Here is a 24,199-nt window from a genome sequence, read left to right as displayed (position 1 = left end):
CACCGAGAATGAGTTGCTGTGCTCATTAGGCCTGGCGAAGTCTATGGAGATCGTGTTTTTACTAACAGAGTTAACTCCAACTTTGAACGGTGTGAACTGGCCTTCTCGGTAGTGGCGCCCACCCTGCGGAACGCCCTCCCATCAGATGTCAAGGAAATAAACAACTATCTGACTTTTAGAAGACATCCGAAGGCAGCCCAGTTTAGGGAAGTTGTTCATGTCTGATGTTCTATTGTGCTTTTAATATTCTGTTGGGAGCTGCCCAGAGTGGCTGGGGAAACTCAGCCAGATGGGCGGGGTATATATAATAAATTCAGAGGTTGAAGAGGCAATATTCCGGTCTTTTGACACGGCCCTCATCAATCCAGCTGGCCAGACTTGCAATGGTCTCTCTGGTACCTGTTTGGTTGTTAATTTTAGACCTTGTTTCGTCTTTGCCTTGGCCGCCTTAGTTTCCACTTGGAGGGGGGGCGCTGAAACCTTTTTGCGATTTCTCCCTCTCGACAGGTGACCGGGATGAGCGTGACCAGCGGCGTGGATCAGCTGGTCGTCTTCCACACCCAGAACCACGACGGCCTGGTGGTCTGCCTCCACAAAATGCAGCCGGAAAACGACTGCCGGGTTGGGGAGTTGGTCGGCGTGATGGTGGAGCACTTCAGAAGGTGGGTGGCTTTTAAAGCAAAATAAATAAATAAAATGGTGTTGATTGATTGCAGCACCGAGTCAGAATACAGCTGCGGTCGCATCACCTTCTGCTGAAAGTACAATCCTGGGAACTGTACAGCTGAAATTCGGAAAATTAGAATATCGTGGAAAAGTTCATTTATTTCAGCAATTCAACTTAAAAGGTGAAACAAATATATGAGATAGACTCATGACATGCAAAGCGAGATATGTCAAGCCTTGATTTGTTATCATTGTGATGATCATGGCATGGTACAGCTGATGAAAACCCCAAATTAACAATCTCAGAAAATTAGAATATTAAATGAAACCGGCAAAACAAGGACTGCAAATAAAGCAATATTGGACCTCTGAGAAGTAGAAGCATGCATATGTACACAGTGCTTGGTTTGGGCCCCTTTTGCATCGATTACTGCCTCAATGTGGCGTGGCATGGATGCTATCAGCCTGTGGCACTGCTGAGGTGTTATGGAAGACCAGGATGCTTCAATAGCAGCCTTCAGCTCTTCTGCATTGCTCGGTCTCATGTCTCTCATCTTTCTCTTGGCAATGCCCCATAGATTCTCTATGGGGTTCAGGTCAGGCGAGTTTGCTGGCCAATCAAGCACAGTAATCCCATGGGCATTGAACCAGGTTTTGGTACTTTTGGCAGTGTGGGCAGGTGCCAAAGTCCTGCTGGAAAATGAAGTCAGCATCCCCATAAAGCCCATCTGTGGAAGGAAGCATGAAGTGCTCCAAAATCTCCCGGTAGACGGCTGCGTTGACCATGGACTTAATGAAGCACAGTGGACCAGAGACATGCATGCCTCTACTTCTCAGAAGTTTGTTCTTATAAAAAACATAAACAACAAAAAAGAAAAAAAACATTACAATATAAAAAACAAACATACAAACATTAATCCTATCTATTATAATCCCATTTTTGTTACCATTGTTAGATGTTGTCAGGGCCGCCTCAGGTCCCAGCTCACAAGAGACCAACGCCAAGTCCACTTTATTTACCAAAGTCTTTATTGAAGTACATTGTTTGCTCCACAGCCGAGGCGCGTAGCCCCACGTCTGTTACGCTTAGATCGCTGAAGTCCCCTCTGAATCAGTCCCGCCTCTACACCAGTTTAAGAGGCTTGTGCTAGTCCACCTCTTCCTGTCCTTCCTTTTCCGCAGGGTCTTTCTGCCCCCCTGGGTTCCTTCCCTCCTGCTTTCCCCTGACGCTGAGTCCCCAGACGCCTGCTCCCCCCTCCTCCGTGCTTTGGGACCAGGCTCCTCCTCCGGGCTCTCCGCATTTCCGCGCGCCTCCACATTTGAACTTGGCGCGCGTTCGCTACCCCTGACCTTCCTCTTGACAGTTACACTGCTCTCGGTACTACTCTCCGCCCCTTCCGGCAGGACGTCTTGCCCCGATCTCCTTCCCCTCTCTGCTTCCTGCTCTGCTCCGTGTGTCACACTGGGAACTCCACCCTTTTCACTCCGTTCCGGCTGGGAAGCCGGCCCCGATCTCCCACTCCCACTCGGGGTTTCCCTGCTGCTCCCCTGCTCCTGACGAGTCCCCCCTGTGGCTCCCCTTCGCCTGACCAGGGGCGCCCCCTTTGGGGAATCCTCCGATTCACTTGAGAGACTCATGGAAGCCCTCAAGTCATTGTCCTCCTCCTCCTCCTCGTTCCTGGATTCTTCCCCCTCGCTCTCAGTCTCCTCCCTCATCTGTGCCTCTCTCCCTGAACCCCTGGACAGATGCCTTCCTCAAATCCCTCTGGCTGAGTCTCCTTATGACTCATTGTAGCAGTTTCCCAAGACTAATTTCCAATGAAATTAACTTCGTCAATTAACATCTACCTTTCTTATCATATTCACTTCTATCCATAGTATTATGCAATTCGAAATGTTTAATTCCTAAGCCAATTTGGTACTCACAAATAGTGCTACTTATATTATCTTAGAATATTTTACTAAATAATCCTTAAATTTCTTCCATTCTTCTTGGTGCTCCTCCTCTTTCTATTCGCGGACTCTTCTGGTCAGGTCAGCCAGCTCCGAAAAGTCCATCATCTACATCTGCCATTCCTCCACTGTTGGTATTTCTTGTGGTTTCCAATATTTGGCTAACAAAATTCTTGCTGCAGTTGTGGCGTACAAAAGATGTGTGGGTCTCTTTCACCCTCCAGCTGTCTGTGGGACGAACCACGATCCCGTGCCCTCGATAGATAGGCCCCCCTCCCCGTCGGCAGTGGGATTAGAGAGAGCCGCTCTTGACCCAGTGACCCTCGGGGCACCCTAATGCAGATCTGAAGATGGAGGAGGCTCAGGAGTCTGAGCTGGGATTAGGAGTGGCAGTGGGGCTGATCCTGGCACACACCCAGAGCCCCTTCTCTGGGCTCGCACATCGATTCCCGAACGAGGGTCCGAGAGCAGGCTTCTGAGCAGTGGCGTAGCGTGGGAGGTGCAGGGGGGCCGGGCGCATCGGGCGCAACATCTGGGGGGGCGCGCTCGCACTCGCAGCTCTCTGCCCCTACCTGACAGGGGTGCAAATTACTTGTCTTGCCCCAGGTGCTGACAACCCACGCTACGCCACTGCTTCTGAGCACTCCAGAAATATGCCTGGCACAATGACTTCGCTTTTGGGGTATGCACATTAATGAAGTACAGTAATTTTCGCTCTATAAGACTCACTTTTCCCCTCCTAAAAAGTAAGGGGAAATGTGTGTGCGTCTTATGGAGCGAATGCAGGCTGCGCAGCTATCCCAGAAGCCAGAACAGCAAGAGGGATCGCTGCTTTCGCTGCGCAGCGATCCCTCTTGCTGTTCTGGCTTCTCAGGTTCAGAATATTTTTTTTCTTGTTTTCCTCCTCCAAAAACTAGCTGCGTCTTGTGGTCTGGTGCGTCTTATAGAGCGAAAACTGTGGTAATGGAGACAAAAAAAATAATAATGAGAAAGTTGGAGGGCAACAGAATGCTTAAAGGTAAAGGGACCCCTGACCATTAGGTCCGGTCGTGGCCGACTCTGGGGTTGCGGCGCTCATCTCGCTTTACTTGCCGAGGGAGCCGGCGTACAGCTGTACAGGTCATGTGGCCAGCATGACTAAGCCGCTTCTGGCGAACCAGAGCAGCGCACGGAAACGCCGTTTACCTTCCCACCGGAGCGGTACCTATTTATTTACTTGCACTTTTTGGTGAGCTTTCAAACTGCTAGGTTGGCAGGAGCAGGGACCGAGCAACGGGAGCTCACCCCGTCGCGGGGATTCGAACCGCCAACCTTCTGATCGGCAAGTCCTAGGCTCTGTGGTTTAACCCACAGCGCCACCCACGTCCCTGCCTTGTAAAAACAGTGGGGGAAACAGATGTTCTGCCCCTGAGCCACAGCCCTTCCCCAAATAAGTGGTGCTGCCTTATTACCATCTATCTCAGTACTGCTACACTGGACGGCAGCAGCTCTCCATGGATTTTAGGTGAAGGGGACATTCTCAGGTGCTGAGGTTGCACCTGGGCCCATCTGTGTGCTCTGCCCCCTCACCTTTAGGGCTGAGCTTCATTTCAGTAGAGCATGAACCTCTTAATCTGCTCTGGTCAGACCTCACCTGGAGTACTGTGTCCAGTTCTGGGCACCACAGTTTAAGAAGGACACTGACAAACTGGAACGTGTCCAGAGGAGGGCAACCAAAATGGTCAAAGGCCTGGAAACGATGCCTTATGAGGAACGGCTAAGGGAGCTGGGCATGTTTAGCCTGGAGAAGAGGAGGTTAAGGGGTGATATGATAGCCATGTTCAAATATATAAAAGGATGTCACATAGAGGAGGGAGAAAGGTTGTTTTTTGCTGCTCCAGAGAAGCGGACATGGAGCAATGGATCCAAACTACAAGAAAGAAGATTCCACCTAAACATTAGGAAGAACTTCCTGACAGTAAGAGCTGTTCGACAGTGGAATTTGCTGCCCAGGAGTGTGGTGGAGTCTCCTTCTTTGGAGGTCTTTAAGCAGAGGCTTGACAACCATATGTCAGGAGTGCTCTGATGGTGTTTCCTGCTTGGCAGGGGGTTGGACTCGATGGCCCTTGTGGTCTCTTCCAACTCTATGATTCTATGATTCTATGATCTCAGGGTCGTTTGGCGAAAGATTCCTGCATTGCAGAAGGTTGGGCTGGATGACCCTGGTAGCCCCTTTGAACTCAGTAGAACATGAACCTCTTAATCTCAGGGTCATGGGTTCAATCCCCACGTGGGACAAAGTAATAATAATAATAATAATAATAATAATAATAATAATAAATTTATTATTTATAGCCCGCCAATCTGACTAGGTTTACCCAGCCACTCTGGGTGGCTTCCAACCGAATATTAAAAACAATGCAGCGTCAGACATTAAAAATTTCCCTAAACAGGGCCTCCTTCAGTTGTCTTTTATAAGTAAAATATAGTGGTACCTCAGGTTACATACGCTTCAGGTTACAGGCTCCGCTAACCCAGAAATAGTTCTTCAGGTTAAGAACTTTGCTTCAGGATGAGAACAGAAATCGCGCGGCGGCAGCGGGAGGCCCCATTAGCTAAAGTGGTGCTTCAGGTTAAGAACAGTTCCAGGTTAAGAACGGACCTCCGGACGAATTAACTACTTAACCCCAGGTACCACTGAAAAATAGTTGTTTATTGCCTTGACATCTGAGGAGAGGGTGTTCCACAGGGCGGGTGCCACCACCGAGAAGGCTCTCTGTCTGGTTCCCTGTAACCTCATTTCTCGCAGGGAGGGAACCTCCAGAAGGCCCTCGGAGCTGGACCTCAGCGCCCGGGCTGGATTCCTGCATTGCAGAGGGTTGAGCTGCATGACGCTGGTAGCCCCTTTGGACTCAGTAGAACACGGACATCTTAATCTCAGGGTCTTGGGTTCAATCCCCAGGTGGGGAAAATAACAACAAGAACAACAACCCTTGTGGGCTCCTCTACGATTCCATGATTTTGAGGACTTTTCAGGGGCCTGGAGCAGCGTGATTTGTAACCGCGAAGAACTCCAATAAGCAACCACCCGTATTGGCAGAGAGAGGGGAAGGGAAGCCGGGTGAATGCAAGCCTGGGTCCTTCGCCGACCTAGCAGGTGACAGATGGGATCCTTCTCTGGGAAACCCCCCGTCCTTCCAGGGTCGAGCCATTGCCATCTGTTGCGGCAGCTGCAGGCACGCGCCGGGACACTGACCAGGTGCAGGAGAAGAAAGGAGCGGTGGCGAAAGGGGAGGGAGGGCTGGAAGGAAGGAAGGGGGGGGGTTGGACTGTTTGCTGTGCGTCTCCCCGGAGCTTCACAAAGGGGATTGCGAGAAATTACTGCACAGCGCTGGCAGGCTGGGAGTGATGGACTGCAAGGCAGCTGTCAGGGCTGGGCTGGATTACCGGTGGATTTCTGGCTTGGTCTCCAACATCCAAAGGCAGTAACGCTTCTGAGACACCAGTTGCGGGAAAACGCAGGAGAGGAGAGGGCTCTTGCGTTCGAATCCTGCTTGGCCACTGTGAGAAGGCTAGACTTGATGGACCGCCTTTGGCCTGAACTAGCCTGCTCCTCTTGTGTTCTGATGTGGGTGTGCACAGCAGATTTGAAAGCGCGGCATCTTGTTTATACACCGCATTTTCGCTCTATAGGACGCACTTTCCCCCCTCCAAAAATGAAGGGGAAATGTGTGTGCGTCCTATGGAGCGAATGCAGGCTCCTTGGCTTCAGCGATAGCAAAGCAAAGCCTCCAAAGCGCAGAGGGAGCACTCCCTCCGTGCTCCGGAGGCTACGCATTGAATCATAGAATCATAGAGTTGGAATAGACCACAAGGGCCATCGAGTCCAACCCCCTGCCAAGCAGGAAACACCATCAGAGCACTCCTGACATATGGTTGTCAAGCCTCTGCTTAAAGACCTCCAAAGAAGGAGACTCCACCACACTCCTTGGCAGCAAATTCCACTGTCGAACAGCAGGTGGAATCTTCTTTCTTGTAGTTTGGATCCATTGCTCTGTGTCCGCTTCTCTGGAGCAGCAGAAAACAACCTTTCTCCCTCCTCTATGTGACATCCTTTTATATATTTGAACATGGCTATCATATCACCCCTTAACCTCTTCTTCTCCAGGCTAAACATGCCCAGCTCCCTTAGCCGTTCCTCATAAGGCATTGCTTTCGCTGAAGCCTGGAGAGCAAGAGGCGTCAGTGCGCACCCACCCCTCTCGCTCTCGGGGGTTCAGGGATAGCCGCCTGAATCTTTTGGAGCGCAGCGGGAACTCGCGCTGCGTTCGAAAGGCTTCGCAACCTTGCCACCGCTCCCGGACCTGTTCTGTTCCGCAGCTAAAAACGAAGCCAAGACAGCGAGTGGCATCCATCCCGCTCGCTGTCTTGGCTTCTTTGCTCTTTGGGGCTGGGGGGGGGGGGAAATAAGATTTTTTTTTATTGATTTCCCCCCCTAAAAACTAGGTGTGCCTTATGGTCCAGTGCGCCTTATCGAGCGAAAAATACGGTACCTCTTCCCTACCACTGAACTGTGGCCCTTTTCTAACCATCTCGATCCGTTTGTTCCCTCGAAGCTTGCTTTCCCCTCCATTCTTATGAATCATAACAACAGCAGTTCTTTCTTTTATATAAATTTTTATTAGCTTTTCAACATATCATTTTCAACAATAATTAAACATACTTTCATATCTTATACCATTTTTTTTTTACTTCCGTCAATCACATCTGAAAATTTTCCAGTCTACTCACTTAATATACATTTCTTACTTCCACTGTTACATTTGAATCTCATGACTAATATCTCTATTCTTTCTCTACATTGCAATGTTCCATACATGTCTCCTTACAAAACTTCTTGTAGTCCTACTCGCGTAATTTGTCGATTACAGTTGCTCTTCAAATAATTCGTATATTTCTTCCAATCTTCTGTGAATCTCTGGTCCCGCAGGCTTCGAATCCTTCCTGTCATTTTATCTAATTCTGCGTAGCCTATTAATTTTGTCTGTCATTCTTCTTCCGTCGGAAGACAACAGCAGTTCTTTGCCAGACATGCCTGAGCTGATCTCTCTCTCCGTGTTAAAGCCTTTAGCCCAGAACGTTCCAAACTGTGTCGTGACGTGTGTGCCGGCGGCAGTGTGCAAGTGTGTCCCCTCGTGCTCCTCCTGGGGGTGGAAAAGGGTTAGTTTGACATGGGGGAGTCCGAGCCCGAGTCCCAGGCCATCACAGCAGGTTGCTTCGCCTCTGACACTGAGTAAAAGAAGTATTGCCACCTGACCCCACCCCACTCACCATTCGCCCCTCCCTCTCTTTTCTCTCTAACCTCACTCTCTAGGCAACACTCATGTCTCACAACAAATGAAACTGATCTGTAGAAAACGCAGCTTGAAAAAAGAGACAACGAATGTGTTTTTGTAAACTAAGAAATACATGTGTGTGTGTTTTAAAAAGGAAAGGGGTTAGTTTAGCCTCTGGTTTGCTAATAAAAACGAATGACTGTGTCGTGAAATGATAAATAAATAAAAGTGCATCACCAACATGGAAAGCTTGGAAAGATCTGCTTTAGCCCTTCGCATGGAGATTTAAGGAATAGGATGTGCTTCATAGGTCAGGGGTCAGCTGTGGGCCAGTCCACCATCCCTCAGACCTTGTGGGGGGCCGGACTATATTTTTTGGGGAGAAATGAATGAATTCCTATGCCCCACAAATAACCCAGAGATGCATTTTAAATCAAAGGACACATTCTACTCATGTAAAAACTCACTGATTCCCAGAACATCCGCAGGCTGGATTGAGAAGGTGATTGGGCCGTGTCCGGCCCCTGGGCCTTAGTTTGCCTACCCCTGTCATAGGTGGACTCTCCTTCATCGAAGGCTTCTCAGAAGAGGTTAGACAGCCATCTGTCAGGGATTCTGTAGCTGTAGCTCCTGCATTGCAGAAGTTTATCGTTGTCCCTTGAGGTCCCTGCCAGCTCTACATTTCTACAATTCTATGCTTCATGGATCTGAAGTCCGTGATCTCCAGCCACCCTTCCCAAAGGGAAAAAAACCAAGGTCTTTGGAGGAGGAGCTGGCCATGGTACTGAATCTTCTTATTTTTCTTCTTTGGTGATCTCTTGTGGCCGAGTAAGATTGTCTTCCATAAACACGGTTTTAACAATGAGTCCGTAAGTGACTGTGGAGGCCAGTTCTGGATCCACACGTCCTTCCACAGTGGGGACATTGGTTTCCGGGCGGGAGTTGATCACGGTGTGGATTTGCCAAGCGTGCCTTCCTCTTAGCACGTTTCTCCCTTGCGTCCTGAGTTCGAGTGTCTTCAAAGCCCATTACACCTTTGGTAAAGGCTGTTCTCCAACTGGAGCGCTCGCAGGCCAGTGTTTCCCAGTTGTCGGTGTTTATACTACATCTTTTAAGATTTGCCTTGAGAGAATCTTTAAACCTCTTCTGTTGACCACCAGCATGACGCTTTCCATTTTTAAGTTGGGAATAGAGTAGTTGCTTTGGAAGACGATCATCAGGCGTCCGCACAACATGACCAGTCCAACGAAGTTGATGTTGAAGAATCATCGCTTTGACACCGGTGATCTTTGCTTCTTCCAGTACACTGGCATTAGTTCGCCTGTCTTCCCAAGTGATGTGTAAAAATTTTCGGAGACACCGTTGATGGACACTCGCTGGCACTGAATAGCAAAGTCCTGACCAACATACATAGGATGTTGCGTTATAACAAGTCAGACCACTGGTCGGTCTTGTCAACTCCTATGGTTCCCAAACCTTTTCGGCCCACTGCCCTTTGGTTCCACAAACTCATCCCTAGTGCTCACTATAAAAAGCCTTATTCAGAACAGTGGCTTGCATGACTCACTATGGAAGATAAAGGTAAAGGGACCTCTGACCATTAGGTCCAGTCGTGATCGACTCTGGGGTTGCAGCGCTCATCTTGCTTTATTGGCCGAAGGAGCTGGCGTACAGCTTCCAGGTCATGTGGCCAGCATGACTAAGCCGCTTCTGGCGAACCAGAGCAGCGCACGGAAACGCCATTTACCTTCCCGCCAGAGTGGTACCTATTTATCTACTTGCACTTTAACGTGCTTTCGAACTGATAGGTTGGCAGGAGCAGGGACCAAGCAACAGGAGCTCACCCTGTCGCAGGGATTCGAACCGCTGACCTTCTGATCGGCAAGTCCTAGGCTCTGTGGTTTAACCCACAGCACCACTCACACCCCACAGGAAGCGTTAAAGGTAAAGGGACCACTGACCATTAGGTCCAGTCGTGGACGACTCTGGGGTTGCGGCGCTCATCTTGCTTTATTGGCCGAGGGAGCCGGCGTACAGCTTATGGGTCATGTGGCCAGCATGACTAAGCCGCTTCTGGCGAACCAGAGCAGTGCACGGAAATGCCGTTTACCTTCCCACCAGAGCGGTACCTATTGATCTACTTGCACTTTGACGTGCTTTTGAACTGCTAGGACCGAGAAATGGGAGCTCACCCCGTCGCGGGGATTCGAACCGCCGACCTGATCGGCAAGTCCTAGGCTCTGTGGTTTAACCCACAGTGCCACCCGCGTCCCCACTATGGAAGATAGCAACACAATAATATTCAAAACAGTAGCAATTAATTGCATGCTTATTCAAAATCCAATCAAAACTATTTAGCTTAATTAATTCCACAAAACTGATGAACTGCATGTCCGAGATCTGCCTTTCCCCGAGCTGAGCTCCTGTTCGTGTCGACAGAAGGCCTCCAGAGATAGTGGCAGGTCCCCAGAAGAAGTGGACATCACACTTTGGCACATGGTAGAGCAGCCTCTTTATCTGTAAGGCCAGAAGCTCCTGTGTGTATTTTTAATTATGGATGGAAATAAATAGTGCATAATTAGCGCAAGCCGCATGAAATTTGTGCGAGGAGGCTGGACGTGTCGCACTTCCCCCTGCGATGCTGTTTTGCGCCGTTTCCAAGTGCGAGACGCGAAGCGACAGCTCTCCGGAATGCGATCACCTGTTAGCGGAGTCTTTAATTTGCACTTTTTAAGATTTGACAGCAGGGAAACGTGTCCTGACAAAATGAAGGTGCTGCTGTCAAGGAGGGAATTGCCCCCATCTGTGGGGCACAAAACTCGTGCCCATGTATTATTTTTTACTTATAAGATTCCTTCGCCATAAGGGGCAAGGGCGGGTTACAGCAGCACACAGAGAATCGTTGACATAGAAGGGACACCAAAGGACATCTAGTCCAACCCTGGCAATGCAGGAATCACAACCACTGACAGGTGGCTACCCAACCTTTGCTTAGAAACCTCCAAGGAAGAAGAGCCCATAGCCTTCTGAGGCAGTCTGCTCCGCAACCAAGCAGGTCTTACTGTCAGAAAATTATTCTTTTTTTAAAAAAAACAAAACATTTTTATTTGATTTTTCTAATACAAAGTTATAAAAATCCAAATGCAACTCTTCTTAACCTGAGGTACCACTTTAGTTAATGGGTCCTCCCTCTACCACCGCACGATTTCTGTTCTCATCCTGAAGCAAAGTTCTTAACCCGAGGTTCTATTTCTGGGTTAGCGGAGCCTGTAACCTGAAGCGTATGTAACCCGAGGTATCACTGTACAGAGATTTATCGGAATCTCAGGACGTCCCTCCACCCCTTCCCCGGAGTCCCGATTTAAATATTTAAAACTGCATCTTCTTCCAAACTCAAACTTTTACGTCAATCCGTATTGTCTGTGGTAATTGTTACACGACACGCGAAATCAAAATCCTGCCAATGTTTCCATCTACTTACAGTGATCTCTTCAATAACTGATAATTTTTTCCCCATTCTTCTATAAAGTTTTTGTCCTCTTGGTTCCGGAGTTTTCCAGTCAGCTTTGCCATAGTTCATCAGTTTGGTTTGCCACTCCTCTCTGGTCAGGGCTGTCTCTTCTTTCCATCTCTGGGTTAGTAGCATCCGTGCGGCTGTTGTTCCATACATAAAAAGTCTTTTCTGGACCTTTGGAATGTCTATACCTGTAATTCCTAATAAAAAAGCTTCTGGTTTTTTAAAACAAAAATTTTCAAAACATTTCTTTCATTTCATTATATGTCATCTCCCAGAAGGCTTTTACCACCTTACAGGTCCACCACGTATGAAAAAGGGTACTTTCTTTTTCTTTACATTTCCAGCAGGTTTTTTTTACTTGTCCTATACATTTTTGCCAAGTTTGTAGGAGTCAGATACCACCGGTACATCATTTTCATATAATTCTCTTCCAAAATATCAACATGCCGTGAACTTCAGGTCTGTTTTCCATAACTTTCCCCAATCTGCCATCTGGATATTATGCCCCAGATCCCTTGCCCGGTGTATCATTGACCTGTTCGTCCTTTGTACCGAAAATTATTCTTAATTATTATTCAGGAATCTACTTTGAATCCATCGATTGGGGACCTACCAGGGCTGTCTTTAGCATATGCGCCGCCGAGGTGCAAAAATCCACTCAGTGCTTATGTCAGACACCACGCTTATGCCTTATCTCTTGTTTACGAAATAAGGGAGGAAAAAGAAACAAGTTTTTTATTTGCTCATTTATTTACAATAAAATTATACTCGTTGAGTCTGACAAGCGCTGCCGTTGTGAATGGCAAGCGTTGCTGCTAATGCGGCGCATCTTTGGTAAATGAGCACACATTGTCGAAAGTCCTTTAGTGAAACAGTAGGCAAACATTTCAGTATTGTTGTTGTTGTTTAGTTGTGTCCGACTCTTCATGACCCCCTGGACCAGAGCATGCCAGGCACTCCTGTCTTCCACTGCCTCCCGCAGTTTGGTCAAACTCATTCTGGTAGCTTCGAGAACACTGTCCAGCCATCTTGTCCTCTTCCGTCCCCTTCTCCTTCTGCCCTCCATCTTTCCCAACATCAGGGTCTTCTGCAGGGAGTCTTCTCTTCTCCTGAGGTGGCCAAAGTCTTGGAGCCTCAGCTTCAGGATCTGTCCTTCCAGTGAGCACTCAGGGCTGATTTCCTTCAGAATGGAAACAAAAGACATATATACATAGGTAATACTGAAATGGATTTCCTTATCCATTCTTAAGGAAATCCATTTCAGTATTACCTACGTATATATATGTATTTTGTTTTTCTAGCTTGACCAAAATTATTTATTATTTCATAACAGGTAGATACAGTCATACCTCGGGTTACAGACGCTTCAGGTTGCATTTTGTCGGGTTACAGACATGCTGAAACCCGGAAGTACCGGAATGGGTTACTTCCGGGTTTCGGCGGATGCGCAGAAGCGCTAAATTGTGCTTTGTGCATGCGCAGAAGCACCGAATCGCAACCTGCACATGCGCAGACGCAGCACTGCGGGTTGCGAACATGCCTCCTGCACGGATCACGTTCGTAACCCAAGCATCCACTGTAGTTAAGAGCTTAGGAGGCTTGAGCGGTGGGCGCCTGGCGCCCCCCAGAATTCGGAACCCGGGTGCCCAGCACCCCTTGCACCCCAAGTAAAGACGGCCCTGGGTCCTACCCTCTGGAGCAGAGGAAACAAGCTTTCTCCATCTCCCATGTGATATTTGAAGACGGCTAAGCTTTTCTCCCTCTTCCTCAAAGCTGGAACGTGTGAACATCCCCTGAAGTTGACTATTGGACATGACAGAGAAAAGAAAGTCATTTTTCGCGCAGTTAGACTATGGAACTCCCTGCCACAGGAGGCAGTAAACCGAATGGGTTTAAAAGGGGAAATCCATGGAAGAAAAGGCTATCAGTGGCTGCTAGTCATGGTTGCTCCATTCTGTCACCACTCAGAGGCAGCATGGGAACCTCAAGTGGGCTGTTGTCCTCCTTGCGTCTCGTTGGCCACTGGGTAGGCCTTTGGCTTGATCTCCAGGGCTCTTTGTGTTTTTAACTCCCCAGTTCTTAACACCTGCTTTCGTTTTGCTGCCCGGTGTTCTGGGGGCGCAGTTAGAATTCGAATCCTGCCCTCGTAAGCTTTCGCAGCTCCTTTGCGGTTTTGGGTCACCCGCAAAGTCGGCGACACCCTCTTTTCCTCTCTAAAGCCAGAGGATGAAACTTGATTGCCCCACTTTGCAGATGCCTGGGACACGGTTGCTAGGGAACTGCCAGAAAGCTCATTAACAGCTGAGATTAAGCAGAGAGCCTGGAAGGAAGCAGAAAGAGAAAGAAAGAGAGAGGTGAAGAAAAAGAAAGAAGGTGTCGAGGTGAGGGAGGGTGCAGCAAGAGGAGAGAGGGAGAGAAAGAGGAGGGAGGGAGCTCTCACAAGCACTGAAGCTGCATTGGGGTCCTGACCAGTGCGTTTTATTTATTTGATTGCATTTATATCAGGCCTCCCCCCCCCCCCAAGGAGCTCAAAGTGGCATACATGGAGATGTTCAGATCTTGCCTGCAGGTTAGTCACTGTGAGAACTGGCCACTGGCACGATGCGCTGGCCTTCTTACGTTCCTCTCTGTGGCATGTGAGATGGCAAGCTGTAAACACCCTCCACGCATTTACGTGAGTGTGCACTCAAGGCCAGATGCGTCCGTTCCGCACGCAGAGGTTTTTATTTCCGAGCACAATTCAAAGTGTTGGTGTTGACCTTGAAAGCCCTAAACGGCCTCGGTCCAGTATACCTGAAGGAGCGTCTCCACCCCCATCGTTCAGCCCGGACACTGAGGTCCAGCACCAAGGGCCTTCTGGCGGTTCCCTCACTGTGAGAAGCGAAGCTACAGGGAACCAGGCAGAGGGCCTTCTCAGTGGTGGCGCCCGCCCTGTGGAACGCCCTCCTATCAGATGTCAAGGAAATAAACAACTATCTGACTTTTAGAAGACGTCTGAAGGCAGCCCTGTTCAGGGAAGTCTTTAATGTGTGACATTTTAATGGACTGTATTTTTCACTCTATAAGACGCACCAAACCACAAGACGCACCTAGTTTTTGGAGGGGAAAAACAAGGAAAAAAATATTCTGAATCTCAGAAGCCAGAACAACAAGAGGGTTCACTGCGCAGCGAAAGCAGCAATCCCCCTTGCTGTTCTGGCTTCTGGGATAGCTGCGCAGCCTGCATTCGCTCCATAAGGCACACACACATTTCCCCTTACTTTTTAGGAGTGTGTCTTATAGAGCAAAAAATACGGTATTTTCAGTCCTTGTTGGAAGCCGCCCAGAGTGGCTGGGGAAACCCAGCCAGATGGGCGGGGTACAAATAATAAATTACTATTACTATCTGTGGCATGTGAGATGGCAAACTGTAAACACCCTCCATAAAGAAGGCTGATCGCTGAAGAATTGATGCTTTTGAATTATGGTGCTGGAGAAGACTCTTGAGAGTCCCATGGACTGCAAGAAGATCAAACGCATCCATTCTTAAGGAAATCAGCCCTGAGTGCTCACTGGAAGGACAGATCCTGAAGCTGAGGCTCCAAGACTTTGGCCACCTCATGAGAAGAGAAGACTCCCTGGAAAAGACCCTGATGCTGGGAAAGATGGAGGGCACAAGGAGAAGGGGACGACAGAGGACGAGATGGTGGGACAGTGTTCTCAAAGCTACCAGCATGAGTTTGACCAAACTGCAGGAGGTAGTGGAGGACAGAGGTGCCTGGCGTGCTCTGGTCCAGGGGGTCACGAAGAGTCGGACACGACTAAATGACTAAACGACAACAACAACAAAACACCCTCCACACATTTACGTGAGTGTTCACTCAAGGCCAGATGCGTCTGTTCCGCACGCAGAGGTTTTTATTTCCCAAGATGCTCCGAGGAAACAGCAGGGCGCAGGAGCACTTGGAGTTTTTTATCATCTGCGGGTGGACAGCGGCTTTGGAGCGAAGAGTTTCCCAGACATCAAACAGGCTGCGTTCTGTACATCAAGCAGCGGGAGGTGGCGATGACTTGGCAAGCCCAGTTTGATCCTCAAAGCTGCTAGAGGATCAAAGTCACAAGGGACTGCCAAGTCATTGCAACTGATTCATCTGAGGGTTTGCTGTTGGCGCAGACCAAAAACCTGCAGGTGTAATCCGGGGATGTGGGCAGACCTGATGCAATTCTCTCACTGCCCTGGCGGGTTGCAGACGGAAGGCCTCTGGAATGCGGATTGGTTTTACCGCGTATCCCTTCAGAATATTTCTGTCCCACCTTTCTGCATCGAAATTTTGAAGAGGGCTCATAAGGGTACAATGAAAACAGCTGCAATGATACATGACAGAGACAGTGCTGTGCAGTGGTTAGAGTGCTGGACTATGCCTTGGGAGAGCAGGGTTCGAATTCCTGCTTAGCTCACTGGGTGGTGAGCCTAGCTGAGAAAGAAGGAAATGCCAAAAGCCAAATCCCTAATAAAACAGCAATAGAACAATTGAAGTGATTACTTTCTGGAATAACGTCTTTTTTTTAGACAACCAAGCAGAAATATTTTAGGTTCCAAGAAATAGCCTAACAAGAAATATGTTCCAACTTTTAACTTCTATCAAGATTATACCAGCTAATAATTGGTATGAGGAAGCATATCTCCTACTATATCTGAATAGATTGAGAAAATTTGGTGCACTGTTACTACCACTAAGCTAACTTATTGCAAAATAATTCATATCAACCAGCCTAACGCGCTTATGGGAAAATGGGCATTTTTGGGCAATATTTTGGAACAACAAGCTCAAGGAAAATGCCCAACCTTAAGTTGCTTCCAATCTGCCGCAACTGTATTTATTTATGTCCTTTTATCTTTGGTTTAAAGGGACGCAGGTGGTGCTGTGGGTTAAACCACAGAGCCTAGGACTTGCCGATCAGAAGGTCGGCGGTTCGAATCCCCACGACGGGGTGAGCTCCCGTTGCTCGGTCCCTGCTCCTGCCCACCTAGCAGTTCGAAAGCACGAAGTGCAAGTAGATAAATAGGTACCGCTCTGACGGGAAGGTAAATGGCGTTTCCGTGCACTGCTCTGGTTTTGCCAGAAGCGCCTTAGTCATGCTGGCCACATGACCCGGAAGCTGCACGCCGGCTCCCTTGGCCAATAAAGCGAGATGAGCGCCAAAACTCCAGAGTCGTCTCCGACTGGACCTAATGGTCAGGGGTCCCTTTACCTTTACTTTTATCTTTGGTTTATGCTGCTTATTAATGAACGAAATAACATAATTACAGCATACTCTCCAACATTCCACTGAAGAAAATCGGGACCCATGTCTATGGGCGCCATGCTGTTGTGCGAGTCGGCTGCCTCGCGTGGGGCCACGATGCCGAAAGTCGCGCAAGACTTGCACGAGAGCCTTGCACCACCGCAAGCAACCGCTGGCTGCCAGCTCATATTCCTCCCCAAGCTTGGCGGTTGGCGGGACATTCCAGGATCCTATGGGAAGCTGGGACGTTCTTCTGTAATTCAAGGATGCCCTGGGGAAATCGGGACGGTTGCAGGGCATGTTGCAGCAACCATCACGAGTAGAACAGGTCGTCTGCTTTAAGCATGGGTGGGAAAGCTCAGATCTGCAAGGCTGCTGGTGGCTGGTGCTGAAGCACGTGAACGTAAGCAGGTACTCTTTTGGCGTTAATAAGGAGCAGGCAGACTCAGCAATGGAGAATTAGAAGGTGAAGTTTATTGCCAGGCAATAAGGACCCAGTTTGGAATCTCTTCCAAAAGGAACTGGTACCCCGATTGCCAGAAATCCAGAGGTCTTTATACCTGAGCAGATCACAGCAAATCATAGATCATGAGACAACCGTGAGGCAGTCACGATATGGCCAGCGAAAATTAGCCAATTAGCAAGCTTCTTGCCACGCTACCAGCTCCTGGTCAAGCACTGGTCAAGCACAGAGTTCTAGTTCTGCTTTCCGTTGCTTGCAGTGACGCTCTGTCTAACCTTTCCCCTAGTTATGACAGGACCGGGAGTTTGGAGATTTTGTGGTTTTGCTCTTCCTGTTCTGTGGATTAATTTAGCCTGTATCTGAGGGGATTTTGTACCAGAATCTCTGATTCACGTCTTCCCCTTGTTCAGGGTACACGGATGTTTGTAGGGGAAAGGTCGGCTCCTAATTTTGCTGTTTCAAGCAGCATGCAGTTAGCTAAGGCACAGCTTCCCTTTGATTCAAAATGGATTATAAAATACTGTAAGCCCTGATTATGTGTGAGCATATATGAATATATTGATTACTGATAACTGATTATATATATATTTTTTAAAAATAAATTTTTATTAGTTTTTCACATATAAAATAAAAACAAACAAATCACAATACAAAAACACACAAACATATAAACATGTATAATTTCATCATCTTATTTTCTTAAACCTTATTTCTTGGACTTCCCCATACCACCCCTTTTCTGCATCCTTATTTCAAATTTTTTCAGCAACCCTTCCATCATCTAATTATTCAGGTCATTTCTTTTAGTTTTCTTCCTTAACTTATTAGTTACAGCTGTAATTCTTTATTTCCCATTTCCCTGACATCTTAACATTCATCAATTTTACAACAATTTTTAAGATATATCTTGAATTTCTTCCAGTCTTCTTCCACTGTCTCTTTCCCCTGGTCTCGGATTCTGCCAGTCATTTCCGCCAGTCCCATATAGTCTATCACCTTCGTCTGCCATTCTTCCAAAGTGGGTAGTTCTTGTGTCTTCCAATACTTTGCTATGAGGATCCTGATTACTGATAACTGATTATATGGATAGCATAGGGGTAGCCCTTCTTCCTTGCCTCAGTGCTACCAGCCATGCCATCTCCAGGGCAAACTTGGTGCTGAGCCTTGAAGCCGTGTTGTATCTCTGCGGCAGCTGCAGAGGGCAGCTTCGTTCTCCCATCCAAAGCCGCAGGTCTATGAATAGTGCAGTGGATTGCCATAAGGGCCCCTTTGTTCACCCCGGTGGCATGTGAGCTGCCTGGGGCTGCTTGCTCCCAGTAGCATCTGGGGTCCTGCGGATCCTTGATCTGCTGGGTTCCTCTATCAGGACGCCTGCTTCCTCGGACAGGGAGGAGAAAACACGGGTGGCTCCTTGCAGACAGGTAGTAACATAAGGCGGTGGAGGTCCTGTGTGAGTGTCTGGAGGCAGTTGGAGGATGGATGGTGGCTAACAGATTGAGGTTGAATCCTGACAAGACAGAAGAACTGTTTTGGGGGACAGGAGGCGGGCAGGTGTGGGGGATTCCCTGGTCCTGAATGGGGTCACTGTGCCCCTGAAGGACCAGGTGCGCAGCCTGGGAGTCATTTTGGACTCACAGCTGTCCATGGAGGCGCAGGTCAGTTCTGTGTCCAGGGCAGCTCCACCTGGTACGCAGGATGAGACCCTCCCTGCCCGCGGACTGCCTCGCCAGAGTGGTGCACTCTCTAGTTATCTCCCACTTGGACTACTGCAATGCGCTCTATGTGGGGCTACCTTTGAAGGTGACCCGGAAACTGCAACTAATCCAGAATGCGGCAGCTAGAATGGAGACTGGGAGTGGCCGCCAAGACCACATAACACCGGTCTTGAAAGACCTGCATTGGCTCCCAGTACGTTTCCGAGCACAATTCAAAGTGTTGGTGCTGACCTTGAAAAGCCTAAACAGCCTCAGTCCAGTTTAGGGGGGAAATCCATCCAATAAACATTAGATGATCCCCAGGGCTAGCTGGCTAAATTAGTCCTACTTGGGCCAGCGAGGAGACCAGGGGAGAATTAGCTGTGGGATCCCGGAGCGGGTAATCTTCATAAAAAGGGGAGGGGGAGGGAAGGAAGGGGAATAAAAGATCAGGCTAAGTTCAAATTGAAAGCCAGGTGGAATAGCTCTGTCTTAGAGGCCCTGCAGAAGGAAGTTAAATCCTGCAGGGTCCTTGTCTCATGAGACAGAGCATTCCACCAGGTCGGAGCCATCACTGAGAAGGCCCTGGCCCTGGTGGAGGATAATCTGACTTCCTTGGGGCCTGGGACCTCTAAACTATGGTTATTCATGGACCTTAAGGTCCTTTGTGGGGCATACTAGGAAAGGCGGTCCCGTAAATACGAGGGCCCTAAGCCACAAATGTGTGGGCTGTCAGTGGCTGGTAGCAACAACGGCTATATAGAAATCATATTTAGATTTGGAGGTGATGACTGCACTAAATCTGAACCAGGGTTCAAATCCCTGCTTGAAGTTCAGTTGCAGAAGGAAGTTAAATCCCGCAGGGCCCTGGTCTCATGGGACAGAGCATTCCACCAGGTCGGAGCCACCACTGAGAAGGCCCTGGCCCTGGTGGAGGATAATGTAACTTCCTGAGGGCACTTTGTGGTTGCAATGAGTCGGTGGTGTGGGAAAGGAACTCTTTGCATGTACAGGTGTCCTGTGCTGGCAGGAGTTGGCATTCAAAGAGCCGTAGCTTTTGGAAGGCTGGCCCAGATTAACCCCTTCCTCTCTTAACAGCTTTGGGCTCCATCCGTGAACCTATACTTGAGCACTTAATGCTCTGAGACCCTCCTCTCCCTCTCCCTCTCCCTCTCCTCTCTCTCTCTCTCTCTCTCTCTCTCTCTCTCTCTCTCTCTCTCGTGCTACCCATCCCATTGAAAACACAAGAGGGGGAGGATTGCAAAAGACAGATGTCGTCGCCCACCGCAGGGCGGAGTGGAGGGAATCGATTACCCAGTCTCTAAAGACTCAGGTCAAGTCTGGGGGCTGTCAGAGGTCGCCTTCCAGATGGCGAGACGTGTGTCTCGAGAAAAGAGGGGCGACTTGCTTTGTAAGGTGAGAAGGCGGCTCTCGAAGGAACTCCCCCTTCGAGGAGGCTCAATGAATCAAAGCACCGATCCCACCCAAAAACCCTCGCTCAGAAAAAAAGGGACGTCCTACAGAGCTCTATTGTACACTTCCCTGCTTGGGCGCTCTCTGCAGCGCTCAGCAAGCCCACCAGCCCAAAGGTTTATGGCAATGTATATTATCAAGCAGAAGAAAAAAACTGAGGGAAGGGGATACGATACGATATTGTCATTGTCCCATACAGAACAACGAAATTGAAAAAATCTACACCAGACATTCAAAAACCAACAAGCCAGCTATCCCAGCCTGGTTAGCGCCCTAAAAACTCTGATACCCCATAATTAAATACAATATCCTCCCATAGAGACTACCTTAAAGGTAAAGGAACCCCTGACCATTAGGTCCAGTCGTGGCCGACTCTGGGGTTGTGGCGCTCATCTCACTTTCTTGGCCGAGGGAGCCGGCGTCCAGCTTCCAGGTCATGTGGCCAGCATGACTAAGCCGCTTCTGGCGAGCCAGAGCAGCGCACGGAAACGCCGTTTACCGGGGATTCGAACCGCCGACCTTCTGATCGGCAAGTCCTAGGCTCTGTGGTTTAACCCACAGCGCCACCCGTGTCCCTGAAGCATAGTAGTGGTTGCATTAAAGAAAGCATCAAAGGACAAAGGGATGATGTGTGGATTGATCCAATATAAATCCACCGCTAATTATTGTGTCCATGAAAAAATGGCAAAGTATGTTCACACGAGCACACACAAAAAACCACACCAGCTGGGAGAGACAGCCTTGCACTATAGTGCAACAAAGCCTGGACCACACTTCTGTCTCTGCTCCCCAGTGGTGTAATTTTATTCCTTCTGCAACGGGGTCCCTCTCTTCAGTGCCCTAGAGCAGGCATCCCCAAACTCGGCCCTCCAGATGTTTTGGGACTACAACTCCCATCATCCCTAGCTAGCAGGACCGGTGGACAGGGATGATGGGAGTTGTAGTCCCAAAACATCTGGAGGGCCGAGTTTGCCTGTGCCTGCCCTAGAGTCACTCAAGTCATCACAGAAGGGGAGCTTTTCAGCCATGGTGTGGAGTATAGCTGTCAACTTACAGATTTGAAAATAAGGGACCAGCAGCCTCGAAAATAAGGGATCAGCAGCCAAAATAAGGGATCAACAATTACTTTGATAAAATACATATTTTGTTGCATGCAAATGGCTTTAGATACCTATTAGGTCCATAAATTACCATATAGCATATATTCAACACAAGAAAAGCAACAATTTGTTGTTGACAAAGCACAGCTGGACATAGAAAGGGCCCCATTACCTTCAGTAGCTTATTTAAGGGAAATCATCAATAAGGGACAGCAGCGGGACATGGCGCTGGGATAAGGGACTGTCCCGCCAAATAAGGGACGCTTGACAGCTATGGTTTGGAGTCAATCAGAGTGCAAGGAGGCGATTGGGCCGCTGAGGACAGGCTCCTGGGCTCCCTCGGAAGAAGGCATGAGCTGAAAACGCTGAGAAGTCATTCTGGATGTTCCAAAGCTAAGCGTTTAGGAATCCCGAAAGCACCAGGTGCTTCCGTTTTCAAGGGAACAGGGTTCGAATTCTGCTACGTGCAATGGGACAACTTACATTGCTCCAAAATAAGATATTAGAGCACTCAAAATCGCTTGCCCGTGGATGTGCACAGAGAATAGGAGATCCAGCTGAAAGGCAACTTCTGGGAATCTGCGCTGAGCGTTGCAATGCATCTTAAGTTACGATTGTTGTGTAATTATAAGGCGGTTGCATAATCTCTGCAGGGGTCTGGCTGGGACGAGGCGTCGCTGCAACTACGATTGTTTTATTATGCTCTTCTATTTGTTGGAAGCCACCCAGAGTGGCTGGGGCAAGTGGGCAGGGTACAAATAATAGAATTATTATTATTATTATTATTATTATTATTATTATTATTATTAATTATCCTGCAGCGCTTCTGAATTTGCTTCCAGACTGTTGCTGCCCCCTGGGCTTCCTCCTTCTCCCCGATCTTGAACCAAGTGGCAATTCACTTCCATCTTTCGATTTCGTTCCTCACCATTAAGGGCCGTTGGTCCACCCTGGTACTTAAAAAAATTAAAATAATAATAATAATAATCAACCTGCCTTGGGATGACACTTCCAGGTCCTCGCCTTCCAACATCCTGCTGCCATATTTGGACAGCAGGAAGAAGCATTTGGACCCAGTTGCCATGGTTCTCACTGAGTGCCCAGTTGCCGTGGCAACGGTTGGCCAGGAAGAGACGGGTTTAGACGTGGGTTAAAATGATCTGCTCCGTCTGCTGAGGGTGGGGGAGCGGATTCTCCACCGCAAGATGCGTTTTGGGATTTTAATATATTTTTAAAATTACATGTATATCACACCTTTTCTCTCCAAAGGAGCTCAAGGTGGGAAAAAACGGTTCTCTCACACACATCCCACCCCTATTTAATTCCCACAACAACCCTGTGAGGTTGGTTAGGCTGAGAGGCAGTGAGCCTCATGGCCGAGTGTGGATTCGGACCCTGGTCTTCTCCCAGGTCCTAGGCAGAGACTCTAACCACTATGCAGTACTGTCTATCTGCTGACTGGTCCTTCTTGGGTACCAACATCATGCTTAAGCAAGTAGTCCAGGGGTCGGCAAACTTTTTCAGCAGGGGGCCGGTCCACTGTCCCTCAGACCTTGTGGGGGACCGGACTATATTTTGAGGGGGGAAATGAGCTAATTCCTATGCCCCACAAATAACCCAGAGATGCATTTTAAATAAAAGGACACAGTCTACTCATGTGAAAACACGCTGATTCCCGGGCCGTCCGTGGGCCGGATCAGGCCCCTGGGCCTTAGTTTGCCTACCCATGTTGTAGTAGATCGACTTGGGACATCCCAGCTCCACCAGTGCCCCAAAGATGCTGAAACAAATATCCCCATGTTCAGGGCAACAGGCAGTAGGAGATCAGGACCTGTTTACCTGGCTCAGTTGGCAGAGCGTGAGACTCAAGGTCCTGGGTTCGAATCCTTCGTAGGGCAAAAGATTCCTGCATGGCAGGGGGTTTGGAGATTACCGTTGTGGTCCTTTCCAGCTCCATGATTCTATGATTTAATATCATTCAAAGCAAGTACCCTGCAGTGCAGACCTCCTTAATATAAACCAGGGTTTCCCAAACTTTTTTTTCAGGACAGGTTCCATAAATACATCCCAGTGCCTCCTACCCTACCCTACAAAAATACAGTGGTACCTCGGGTTAAGTACTTAATTCATTCCGGAGGTCCGTACTTAACCTGAAACTGTTCTTAACCTGAAGCACCACTTTAGCTAATGGGGCCTCCTGCTGCCGCCGCGCTATTTCTGTTCTCATCCTGAAGCAAAGTTCTTAACCTGAAGCACTATTTCTGGGTTAGCGGAGTCTGTAACCTGAAGCGTATGTAACCCGAGGTACCACTGTATAGCTGACAGATAAAGAAGGGGGGGGGGATGTAAATGGATATATTGATTGATAATCGGGTTGTATACACACACACACACACACACACACACACACACACACACATACAAAGACAATACGTAACATAATATTTTGATGTAAGAGTTCATTTCGCGTGCACAGCGTCGTCGTGAATGACAGGCGCCGTCGTGGAGTCAAGCGGCGCCTTTGTGAATGACAAGCGCTGGCGCGGCGCGGCTTTGGTAAATGAGCACACAAAGTCGAAAGTCCTATAGTGAAACAGTAGGTCTACATTTCGGTAATACCTAGGTATTTTGTTTTTCTAGCTTGATCAAAATTATTTATTATTGCATAACAAGGTAGATAGTTAAGAGCTTAGGCGGCTTCAGCGGTGGGCTCCTGGCGCCCCCCAGAATTCGGCGCCCGGGTGCCCCGCACC

At 48.6% G+C, this 24,199-nt stretch overlaps 1 protein-coding gene across 1 annotated transcript in view; it reads left to right on the top strand.

Moving 5' to 3' along the window:
- LOC114607764 (unconventional myosin-Ig-like) overlaps window positions 1-24,199 on the top strand; it is an 86,504-nt gene that overhangs the window by 58,778 nt on the left and 3,527 nt on the right. The window contains exon 21 of the mRNA XM_028751196.2: window positions 508-662. Coding sequence (XP_028607029.2) covers window positions 508-662 — 155 coding nt within the window. The remainder of the gene's footprint in view (window positions 1-507; window positions 663-24,199) is intronic.

This window comes from Podarcis muralis, chromosome 12, assembly GCF_964188315.1.
Source record: "Podarcis muralis chromosome 12, rPodMur119.hap1.1, whole genome shotgun sequence".
Classification (NCBI taxonomy): domain Eukaryota; kingdom Metazoa; phylum Chordata; class Lepidosauria; order Squamata; family Lacertidae; genus Podarcis; species Podarcis muralis.
Note: the sequence above shows the minus strand (reverse complement) of the source record. Positions and strands in the feature narration are given on the sequence as shown.